Source organism: Sceloporus undulatus, chromosome 4, assembly GCF_019175285.1.
Source record: "Sceloporus undulatus isolate JIND9_A2432 ecotype Alabama chromosome 4, SceUnd_v1.1, whole genome shotgun sequence".
Classification (NCBI taxonomy): Eukaryota; Metazoa; Chordata; class Lepidosauria; order Squamata; family Phrynosomatidae; genus Sceloporus; species Sceloporus undulatus.
Genome location: NC_056525.1, coordinates 84,032,825 through 84,044,701, shown reverse-complemented (window position 1 = coordinate 84,044,701; position 11,877 = coordinate 84,032,825). Strand labels below are relative to the sequence as shown.

Genomic DNA, 11,877 nt, shown 5'->3' with positions numbered 1-11,877 from the left:
TTTGTTGTTGCTCCAGTAGGTGGGACCCCAATAAACAGCAACAGGGGGGAAAACACAACTAGATCTTGACTAACCATTTAGCAACACTTCCTAAAGGTGTGAGCTGCTGCACAGGAGACCAGATTGCCATCAGGAGGGCCCTCTTCCACTACTGGTATTAAACAAGCCAGCATGGTGTAGTGGTTTGAGCACTGGACTACAATTCTGGAGATCAGGGTTCAATTCCCTGCTTGGCCATGGAAACTCACTGGATGACCTCAGGTTAGTTACACACTCTCAGCCCCAGAGATCCCTGTGATATGGTCATCTTAGTGTTGCCATAAATAAAAAATGACATCAAGGCACAAGCAGCTACCACAACAAATTAGCCTAGAGACAGGACTGCCATCTGTTAAGTTGCATTCTGTATTTGCATCCTGCACTGAAGAACCTGCTTTGAACCAGGGGCTTAAACTATCAGTGGTTCCCAAACTTTGGTCCTCCAGTTGTTTTGTGCTTCAATTCCCAGAAGCCCCAGCCAGCTTAGCCAACAGTTTGGAATTTTGGGAGATGAGGTCCAGAATACCTAGAAGAGCAAAATTTAGGAACCATTGAGCTAGATGTACTTCAAGATCTTTTTCAGCTTTCTATATTGTAATCAAATGAGAGGAACAGAATTTCCCTTTCCCTCCTCATCTTATAAATGTTGCCCTGCAGATATGCTGGACTACAACTTCCATCACAGCTGGAAGGTATTCTCACACTGGAGGGAGGGAATTAGCTTGGATAAATCTGTTATAGGACAACACAAAAGCACTCCTGGATATTTGATACAAAAAATCAGAATGAAAGAAATATAATGACAACACAGTACTTTAATTTGGATTACTTCGAAAGTAATGTCTCCCTCCAGAAGACAAAGCTGCAGTAGTAATAAATGATTTCCACTGTGAGTCACTCTTGCTTCATAAATACTAATATCACTTTAGAGATAAAGATTTTTTTAAAAAAATGATTGCAGATTCTATAGTGCGTTACATTTTTATATCCCAGTTTCATGAGAGAGAGAAGACATCCCTTCTCTCTGTGTACCTGGCTTTACACAGACTATGATGAATGTCAAGTCTATCACAGCACCAGCTCTCATCTTTGCACTACAATACCTGGACTTTCCTACAACACAGACTTCTTATTATTCCAGGGCTAGTTTACATGAAGGAGTATATTTTGGATTCCTTGCTGGTAGGAGTGGGCAAACTGTTGTCCCCAGCCCTACCCCAGAGGATGAGAAAGAAGAGAGGCAGGAAAGGTGCAAAATGGATTAAGTAATGGAAGGTGGGGGAAGCTTTCTGCAAGCATACAACTCTGGGATTGTCTACATGATTAAAATAAACCGCATTCCAATCAAATAGAGTGTGATCTGGCCACACACAATTCAAAGGATTTTCGGCATTTTGCTGGGGGGATAGACCTCCACAAACTCAGCTGAACAAGGATTGGCAGTTTTTATCAGAGTATCCACAAGTATCAGCAAGGATGTGCATTATCGAACATGTGGCCATCTGTCTGCTTTGCATGACTGTGCATTTTCAACAGAAGGAGGACAAGTAGATACACATTTGCACAGGAAAGTGAAGACAATTAAGTGTTGATGCGAATGTGCAAAAATCTGTGAGCTAATCTACACATAATATAATTATATGTAGATTAGCCCACAGATCCCTAGCAAGGTGATCTGCCCCCTACTGAGCAGCCTGCAGGGACGTAGCTAGGATTTTAGGAAGGGGGGGTCCAGACTAAGTGCCACCATTATAATGGGGCTTGAGTGCAGCGGCGCAGCAGCACACACCATTCATTTTTCTAATGGAAGGGGGGGAGTCCGGACCCCAAGAAACCCCCCCCCCTTGGCTACGTCCCTGCAGCCTGTCATACGAGAAGGAAGTTGCATGGTGGGAAAAGTCAGGGAAAGGGTGACAGAAAGGAAAGGCACCACGATGAAAGGCTGCCAGAAGAGAGGAATGGGATGGCCAACCCATTCTTGGCTCCAGCCCTAGTAGCTACCACTGGCATGCAGGTGCCTGAAGAAATGTAACCCTTGATGGGGCAGGGGAGATACCCCACCATTGCAAAGCAGTACACTCTAGGATAGTAGGAAGATGTCCAAAGTGTGTGCAAAAGAGCACAAGAGGGTGAGTGCTCATAGTGACCAAAGCACTACCTCTCCTTTCACTTTGGCAGGGTGGCAAGTACCAGTATGTGTCCTTCAGATGCTGTTGGGCTGCAGGTCCTGGAAGCTCTATCTGGCATAGCCAATGGAGAGGAATGCTAGGAGTTGCAGTTCAGCAACATCTGGAAAGCTGCATGATTCCCACCTCTGCATTATGGTACTGCTATGCAAAATTGTTTTGTCTAGTAATTTGCTCTGACTGTTTATAAATGAGGTTGTTAGATGTTAAGCCAAATGGATCCTTCTATTATAAAGAGAAAGCCCACTCACAAATGGCTGCCTTTCATGAGGAGAAATCATAGCATCATACGGTTGGAAGAGACCACAAGGGCCATCCAGTCCAACCCCTGCCATGCAGGAAGTGCCATATCTTGATGCTTTCACTGTCCACCTATTTCTCTCTTCCATTTGATGAGTCACAGGCTCATTTGGGTGGAAAATGGGGGGGAGGAGGATGGCACGATGAAGGAATTTGTCAAAACTGAATGTTTGATTCATGATGCTGATTTTAAGGACCTAAGATATAAAGTTTAAGAAGCTGCTTTTTGGGCTGCAACTCACAGAATCCCCTAGCCATCTTGGTAATTGAATTATTGTAGATCTAATGACCAAAAAAGGAACCTTTCCACATTCTGCCAGGGCTCTCTCTGCTGAAGTAACAGTATCTCTAAGTGGCTTTAATATAACATTTCCCTTGTTAGAGGGAACTGTTACAGGAACTGTAGCAGAAATGTATGAGGAAAGAAACTTTCAGTCAAGTAATGTAGCTTACTACCATGGGAATTTTGATTAGAATAGCCTTTTCTTCACTTAGACATGCCATATATTCCAGTTATGCTGGCTAGGAAGCAATAGTATATGCCAGTGCCATACCATATGTACCAACATCACTGTGGCACTATATGATATGTATATGAACATAGCATTTGCAGTATCTTTACTACACCAGCCATGTTTCACTAATAATCAATTGTCTTTCCCAAAACAAGGCTTTTCAGATGCGGTGGATTACAAATCTCACTCCTGGTAGTGCTGGTTCTAGTCTAGTACATCTAAAAGACTTCCAGGTTGCAGCAGGCTGATGGATCCTTGTTGCTTCCTTGGAAAATCTTAATTTTAGCAAAGAAAGAAGTCAAGATGTACCCTAATGCGGTCTTTGAATCTCACTTCTCCAGTATTACATATCCCTCTAATACTGTGAGGACGCTTCTCTTGAAGTTCCAGAAAATCTTTGTAGTTGTAAGTTCCTGGGCCCAGTTTTTCTTTCTTGGAGAGAGAGGAAAGATTGAGAAACAGAGACAAAGAGGTTAAAGTAGTGCACATGTATATCTTTAACACCCGTTCTCTGGCTCTAAAGGAGGTTCAAGAAACAGCTACACATACCCTCTTATGTTCCCAATGTGGCAAGGACAGGCCCAATTAATCCTCTATTGTCCCACTTTTTCAGATGCTTTTTTAAAAAACAACAACCAGTTTCTCTCTCCTCCTCCCACTTTGTTTTGGGATTATTTCAATTGCTGCAGTCTGAGTTCAAAGTGTAAAACTCTTTAGCACTCAGACAACTCATGGGAGAGAGTAGGCTCAGGCAAAAGCAAATTTCTGCATCCTCTCCTAGCTTGTGTGTTCTTCCTCATTAATAACTTTGGCAATCTTGACCATATTCAGATGTTACTTAGCCACATATGTCTCATTTTCAACAGTGAAATATTGGAGGATATGGTTGTCTGCATGATATCTGAAATGGAAGCTAAATAGAACTAGTGACACTTCAGGATGCTGTCTGAGCCAGAGCAGTAAATGGCACCTGAAGCCAAGCACATAGTACTACTGGCCAGTGAAGGTATGTTGGCTCCCAGGGGAAGAAAACTGAAAGATATCTCTTCCATTTTCTAGCAGTAGTAAAATCATAATAAATAATAATTTACTGTACATGCATAACACCTCTCATCTTCTGCCTGACTAGTTGCTGCACTGAACCTAATGGCAGGACCAGCCCTTTTTCACCACATTCCTCCTGAGGTCCTGCAATCTGGGATGCATCAGGCAAAAGAATCACAGGAATGGGATGAACAGAATACATGTGGCTTCACCCATGCAGTGATTATTAGAGATACCTGCTCACCAAGTTATAAAACAGTGATCCTAATAAGTAGAGGTTGTAAAACAGCTATTCTAACAACTCATATTTGGAATTAAGCTTCCCTGCGCTCCACTTCTCACAAAAGGAAAAGGAAACGGAAGTCCCTTTTCAACTCAACTCATGTGATGTGTTAAACGTCACAAACCTTTCTTTGGTATTTAATAGGGATAATGTTCTTGACTCAACAATACAAAGGAATAGAACAATGTTTGGAAAATAATCTTAAACCTGTTTCCAGAATTAAAGGAGATGTGTGAATTCATACTTTTAGCTGAATGGGGGAAGTTAATGATTTCAGCCTTTAATAAAACCATATGGCAAAGAGATGGAAGCCAAACACTCACCAGAAGTTTTTCTCTGAAGCATATTTCCTTAAAATGAAAGTGGGGCATTTGGGTGAGTCTTGCTGCCTCCTGTGCTTTTGCCCAGCTAGAGCTAGAAAACTGCTTCTGAAACGAAGTAGCAGAACTGAAGCCTCCATAGTCAGTGCTGTAGGTACCTGGTCCTAATTTTCGGTTCTAAGAGAAGCATACAGGATTATTATTGTTGTTGTATGTATAGTGCAGATCTGTCAAAGGGAAAATGGCATGGAAAGTCATCATTAAGTATCAGGTAAAACATCTTGTAATCTGTAGTGGGATATACAATCTTTTTAGGCCTAAGGACCATATTCAGTGTTGGCTGGAGAGTCAGGGATTATACAGGAGCACACACATGTGCACACCCATACATGCAATGGACTGTGTTATTCACCTCTTAGTGCAAATGCACAACATGCACACACCTACCCTTGATCCCTGTGAATACCCACTTACTATGTAAATCTTAGGTCTAATCTGCACTGGAGAAATAATGCAATTTGACATTGCTTTAACTGCCATGGCTCAGCTATGGAAGTCTGAGATTTGTAGTTTTGTGAGAGATTTAGGTTTCTCTGTTGTGCCTTCTCTGTGACACAACAAACTACATATCCCAGAATTCCATAGCATTGAACAATGGCAGTTAAAGTGGTGTCAAACTGCATTATTTCTGTAGTACAAATTAGACCTTACTCTTAAAAAAGAATTCACTCTAGTCGACATTAATGGCTACCCAAAGGTCCACAGAGCCAGCTCATAGTGTCTCCTAGAAGATGCATTGACCTCTATCACTCAGAAAGGGTGCTTCTAAAACCTAATCCTAGAGTGTCATCCTGGAACTGTACAGCACAGCCTTCTTTATCATAAGGATTGTTAATACTATACTACCCAGAACATACATAGTCTTGTCTGATTTTAGAAGCTCAGCTGAGCCAGGTGTGGTTTATACGTGGATACAAAACCACTAAGGAATACCAGGGATCTCTAAATAGGGCTGACACCCTGAAGAGCCATTGCATACTCTTCAAGTATCCTGATTTGTCAGGGACAGTAAAATTACTCCTCTGTCATCACACTTTTCAACTGCTTTTAAAATGTCCCAGTTTCTCTCCCTGTCACTTTCTCCCTCTGTCCTCAGCTTATTTCAACTGCTGCAAACTGAATTCAAAGTGCAAAGGTAGGGTGCACTCAATTTACTCTGCAGGGGGAAAGTACATGAAGGGATGGAGTCTTGCCCTTTCCGGTAGGCTTAGGCAAAAGAAAACTGCTGCAGCCTTTCCTAGCTTAGGGGTTCTTCCTCATAATTTTTGCCATCTTGACAGCACTCTGATGTTGCTTGGCCAGATGTGTACTAGTTTCCATCTGTGAAATTTTGGGAAATATGCGCTTTTCATTAGATTTTGGCACTGAGAGAGTAGAAAGGATCTTGGAAGCAACAATAAAGAGTGGGGGGACATAGACCTAAGTTGCCTATTTTGACTTTTAGTGTGACCAAGACTCAGAAACCAGTTGCATCTTTTGATCAGTTCAGATAATGATATTGCAACTGTTGAACAGAGTGACATTTATTCATTGGATTTATAATGGGATTCTAGGCAGCTTGAACATGTGCGCACAAAAAACTCACAAAAGAGTCCTCTGTGAATAAAGAGTAACTGGGAGAGGATTCTGAGTGGCTGTAGTAGGGACAGAAAACATTGTTTAATTGTGTTAACCTGTTCTTGTTCACCAAGAAACACAACACATCTTTGTGCAGGTAAGATACACTAAGATATGTACTCACCAAGTCTGAACAAACTGTCTTGGAGTATGGAGCTTGCAGGAAAGTACTCGGCCTCTTGACATTTGGATAAATTGCTGACACATCAAATCTATTCAGAGAAAAATAAAAGAGGTAAAGGACCCTTAGGGGCCATTCACACTACTATATAACCTGCTTTCCGCCACAGATTAAAAGTGGGGTGTTCCCACTGGCGTCGGAGTTTTCATACCAGGATCTAGGGCTTGCACACCCGATCCAAGGCAAATGCCCCTCAGAGCAGGCTATTTGAAACCAGAGTTTCCCCCATTTCTTTTTGGGAAACCTGGTGCAAAGTGAATGTGAACATGGTCCCGATCATGATCGGGTGGCGTTCAGGGGAAGGATCAAGGTCAGAGGCTGGGCAGTGGGTGGAACATGCCTCCCCTTTCGCATCATTCACTTCAACATTTTTTGGACATATTTTGGACATTTTTTTTAACAGATTAAGCCAATACTGGTACTTTTAGATTGATAGAATGTGTGAATGCTTGTGCTACATATGTGTGTATAGGAAGGAGACCTTGCTTTGTGGAGGAAATGCAGCTAAAAGACCAGGGAAGGGGAGCTTGCTTTGGGGGGAAAATGGAGACAAAACAGAGACAATTGATAATTTGACAGAATATGTGAATTTTGCTTAACAGCATATATGAGCTTTGCTGCTAGATTTTTAAAATAAAGGGGGGGAAGCACTCATGCCGTTGACAAATGGCTGCATGACACGTCACCATTAACATAATTTGATTGACAACCAGGAGGCTCCATCTTTCTGAAGTGTGAACATCAGTGGGGTAAATTGCCCCGGGGAGGTGCGATCGGGGTAGAGGTAAGGGGAACATCATTTCAGACAGATTCGGTTTTAGGGTTACCGGATCTGCCCAGATCGATCTAGAGCAGATGCACCAGTGTGAAAGGGACCTTATACTTTTATTTGCATTAAAATCAGACAGCGCAAATATTTTCAAAACAATTATTGACACATAGCTTTTTGTGGGTTTTTCGGGCTATGTGGCCATGTTCTAGAAGAGTTTATTCCTGATGTTTCGCTGGCATCTGTGGCTGGCATCTTCAGAGTAGGTGCCAGCATTCTCTGAAGATGGCAGCCACAAATGCTGGTGAAACATCAGGAATAAACTCTTCTAGAACATGGCCATATAGCCCGAAAAACCACAAAAAAAACTATGGATGCCAGCCATGAAAGCCTTTGACACTTTAGCCCAGGCTCCCTAACCTAGTGTACCACAGATAGAGAGGGCACATGACTGGAAAAAGGGTGAATAAGAAGAAAAAGGGAAAGAGAGAGAGAGAGAGAGAGAGAGAGAGAGAGAGAGAGAGAGAGGAGGCAAGGAACAGGATCCTTGTACCTTCCCTAAAAACAAAGCCTAGAATTTTGGAATTTGTAGTTTGTGAGGTGTTTAGCCTTCTCTGTCAGAGAGCTCTGGTGCCACAACAGATCCCAGGATACCATCAGATTGAGCCATGGCAATTAAAGTGTTATCATAATGCATTAATTCTGCAGGGTGGCATAAGCCAGTGGGAAAAAGCCTGCACATGCTCAGAGGTTTTTATCTCACATCTTTTAAGAGTGCTCCTTGAGAAGCCCTGGCATGTACATAACCTTTTAGAAACACACATCTACACACACAACAACCCATTCCCCTGTATGTTGCTGAATCCCTTGTTACCTGGCTGTTTGACTCCCAAATGGGGCTCCTGTGAAGCCCTTGGGTTCCATCCTCCATCACCTACCCACCTGGAGAGAGAGAAGAAGGAAAGCTGACCTCCGGATTGGAGGCTGCCAGTGAGAAGAGTTCTGGAATGTCACTGTCATGGCAATGCCTGACGCCTGACCTTCTGTTGCCATGAGTCTGGGAGGGACTTCATAGCAGTCCCTGCAGCTCACAAAGCCTGCTGTGCCCTAGAAGCCTGATCAAGTCTGCATGGGAGGAAAGCACTTAGCCAAATCATGACTTCCATGCCAGTCTTCCACTGTTGTGGTTGAGTGCCTTCCAGTCATTTCTGACTTATGGCAACCCTATGGTGAACCTATCATAGGGTTTTCTTTGCAAGATTTGCTCAGAGGAGGTTTGCCATTGCTTTTCCTTGAGGCTGAGAGAGTGTGACCTGTCCAAGGTCACCTAGTGGGTTTCATGGCTGAGCAGGGAATTGAATCCTGGTCTCCAGAGTCACAGTCCAGCACTCAAACAACTATGTAGCACTCAAGTAAAAGTTCTAGAGAAATGGACAACCATTGTTGTTCTTGTTTTAAACTTTACCACTTGCACTGATCTTACTTAACTCACTCACTCGTTCATTCATTCATTCATTCATTCATTTGTTCAATTTATACCCTATCTTTCTCCTAGAATAGCAACTGCATCTACAGTTTGACACCACTTTAATTGCCGTGGCTCAATGCAATCAAATTTTAGGATTTAAGTTTGGTGAGATATTTAGCTTTCTCTGTCAGCGTGCCCTAGTGTCACAATTACAAATTACAATTACAAATCCCAAGATTCCATAGCAGGGGTAGGCAACCTTTTTGAGCCGGGGCCGGGTTGCTGTCCCTCAGACAAATAATTAAATAATTTTAAAAATAAATAAATAAATATATAAATAAACCAGGACAAATGTAGGACAAAATTTTCAAATGTAAGACACTTTTTTTAAAAAAATGGAGGACACGTGAAAAAATTTGATTTTTTAAAAAACGTTAATAAAAATGCATGTTTCTAAGGCTTCTATAGACAATTGCCCCCCAAAGGCCCTGGCGGCAATCGGCGGCAGGACCGGGCTGGGGCCGGTCCCAAGGCCTTGAAGGGCTGCATCCGGTCCGCGGGCCGCAGGTTGCCTACCCCTGTTCCATAGGATGGAGCCATGACAGTTAAAGCAATATCCAAGTGCATTAATTCTGCAATGTAGCAACAGCCAAAGTAGCTGGACTAGTAACCTCCCAGTCCCAAGTCTATTTTTAAGGTCCCCAACCCTCCCCTTTCTCCTGGCATTTCCAACTTCAACCATAGCTTTTTGTGTCATGATAAACCTGGCAATTTAAAATAAAATGGGACTGATGTGGTGTCACTGGTCAGTGTTCTCAAGCTGCAAAGTATTGCTTTGTGAGGTATGGGGTCTAATATAGCATGTGGTGATGAGATGACTGAAGGCGCATCTACACTGTAGAAATAATACAATTTGACACTTTAACTGCTATGGTATAATCCTACACAATCCTGGGATTCGTAGTTTTGTGAGGCTCCAGCACTCTTTGGCAGAGAACGCTAAAAACTTTGTAAAACTACAAATCCCTGGATTCCTTAGGATGGAGCTACAGCACTTAATATGGGGTCAAAAGGCATTATTTCTACAATGTAAATGTATCCTGTGTGTGCCTTGTTCTTTTACTGGCTTTTCCTCTCCCTTTCCCCCCATTTGGCATTATGATTTTCAGGAGTTTAACAGGAACACCGTGTTCTTATCCACTGTGGCAATGTGTCAACAAGGTGATGCGACAGAATAGGGGATTAAAATATCTGAAGGTATGGTGCCCCCACATGGTTGACAAAAAGATTGTATGTACAGCGCTGTGTAAATTTACAGCGCTTCATAAATAAAGGTTAATAATAATAATAATAATAATAATAATAATAATAATAATTCACTGAGTTCACAGCCTCTGCCTCTAAAGGGATAATATATTTAAAGCAGGAGATTAAAGGAAAGTGGAAGAACCAGATTTTAAGACTCATTAATCCTGTGTTGAAATAGGGGTATTTTGATGTGATGGAAGTGCAGAATAGCATTATAACTGCCCCCACATATTAACCCCAAAATCCCACAGCGTTGAGCCATGGCAATTAAAGTGGTGTCAAAATGGATTATTTCTGCCATGCCAGTGCAGCCAAGGCCATATAGCCTTTCCTTTCTCATGCAGAGCCTCTTTGGTGTCTTCTGGTTAGATGACTAGAGAAGCTCCGGATCTGTGCCACACTGATGTAGTAAAGTAGCAAAAGTGAGGTTGATTGTGACAGTAATCTTTTCTACATCATAGTAGTCAGCTTGCTATATTTACTGTCCCCCTCCATTAACTGGTAAGTTTCTCTTTCTGTCCCCCAAGAACCTTTTCAGCTTCTTTTCTCCTTAAGCAGGGAACGAAGAGAAGGTGGGCAAAGGGGTTGCTTTAAGGAAAAGGGTAGAGCCCAGCACAAGAAGAGGGCAAAGCATTTTTATTGGGGGGAAATATGCCAAGCAATGGAGACCATCAATAACAGGACTTTATTTCCACCCCTCTGATCCCAGTTTTGGAAAGAAGCTGAATTATGCATGTGGTAAATTCCCATTTGGTCATGAAACCCAGTGGGTGACCTTGGGTAAGTCACACTCTCTCAGCCTCCTCAGCAGATGGCCATGGCAAGCTTCCTCTGAAGAAATTTGCCAAGAAAATCCCATGATAAATTTGTCTTAGGGCTGCCATAAGGGAGAAACTACTTCAAGGCACACTGCAACAACAACAACAAAATTGTGGGTAGCATAATAACACCCTCATCTGGTTTCCTCCAGATTTTAAAATATCCAAACAATGGTTCTGTTGTCTCAGTCTATTTTCTGGCAATTTCCAACATCAGCTATAACATTTTATTCATCTCATTCAAAGGGGTTCTTTTTAATTCTCAGACATATTGGAACAATATGTTCCCATCGCTTAAATAAAGTATTGCTACAGTGTAAAATTAAATGTCACTTTTGCACTACAATTCTATAACTATTCCCCCCTAAAAATTCAAAGAGGAGAAATATTGTATTTCAAAACATAGAAACATCTCCATTGGTGGTTTGATTTTTTTTTAATCCTTTAGAAGAGCCCTGGTGCGAATACAAGAAATTCCTACGAACAACCTTCCAAAAGAATGGAACGAGGGGCTATGGAGGTGATGTCAACTGGAAAAAACCCAAAGAGCTCTGTTGTGGAAACTGGCACTTTTTAGACTAATCTAGAAGAGCCGTGAACAAAGGAGCAAACAAGTAACTGTAACTTGCTCTATTATATGGTTTTCAGAAGTCAAATGCATACTCCATTCTAAACCTGAAATTCTAAATCTTTAATTGTAATAGGCAGAGATTATACACAGTTAGGGAAAGCACAATCTACTCTGCCTGTTCCAAGCTCTTTGTTTTGCAAGACATGTCAGTTCTCCACACTGTAGGTTTAATGCAAATAGAATAATAGAATCATAGGATCATAGAGTTGGAAGAGACCTCAAGGGCCATCCAATCCATCCTCCAGCCATGCAGGAACTCACAATCAAAGCATCCCCGACAGATGGCCATCCAGCCTTTGTTTAAAAACCTCCAAAGAAGGAGACTCCACACTGAGGGA

The 11,877-nt window shown here is 42.1% G+C and overlaps 1 protein-coding gene across 1 annotated transcript in view; it reads right to left on the bottom strand.

Moving 5' to 3' along the window:
* The window catches only part of LEXM (lymphocyte expansion molecule), a 25,871-nt gene extending 17,617 nt beyond the window's left edge, over positions 1–8,254 (bottom strand). The window contains exons 1-4 of the mRNA XM_042464314.1: positions 8,189–8,254; positions 6,489–6,576; positions 4,691–4,864; positions 3,374–3,472 (exon numbers count right to left, since the gene is read on the bottom strand). Coding sequence (XP_042320248.1) covers positions 3,374–3,472; positions 4,691–4,864; positions 6,489–6,576; positions 8,189–8,238 — 411 coding nt within the window. The 5' untranslated portion in view covers positions 8,239–8,254. The remainder of the gene's footprint in view (positions 1–3,373; positions 3,473–4,690; positions 4,865–6,488; positions 6,577–8,188) is intronic.
* Between the last annotated feature and the right edge of the window lie 3,623 nt (positions 8,255–11,877).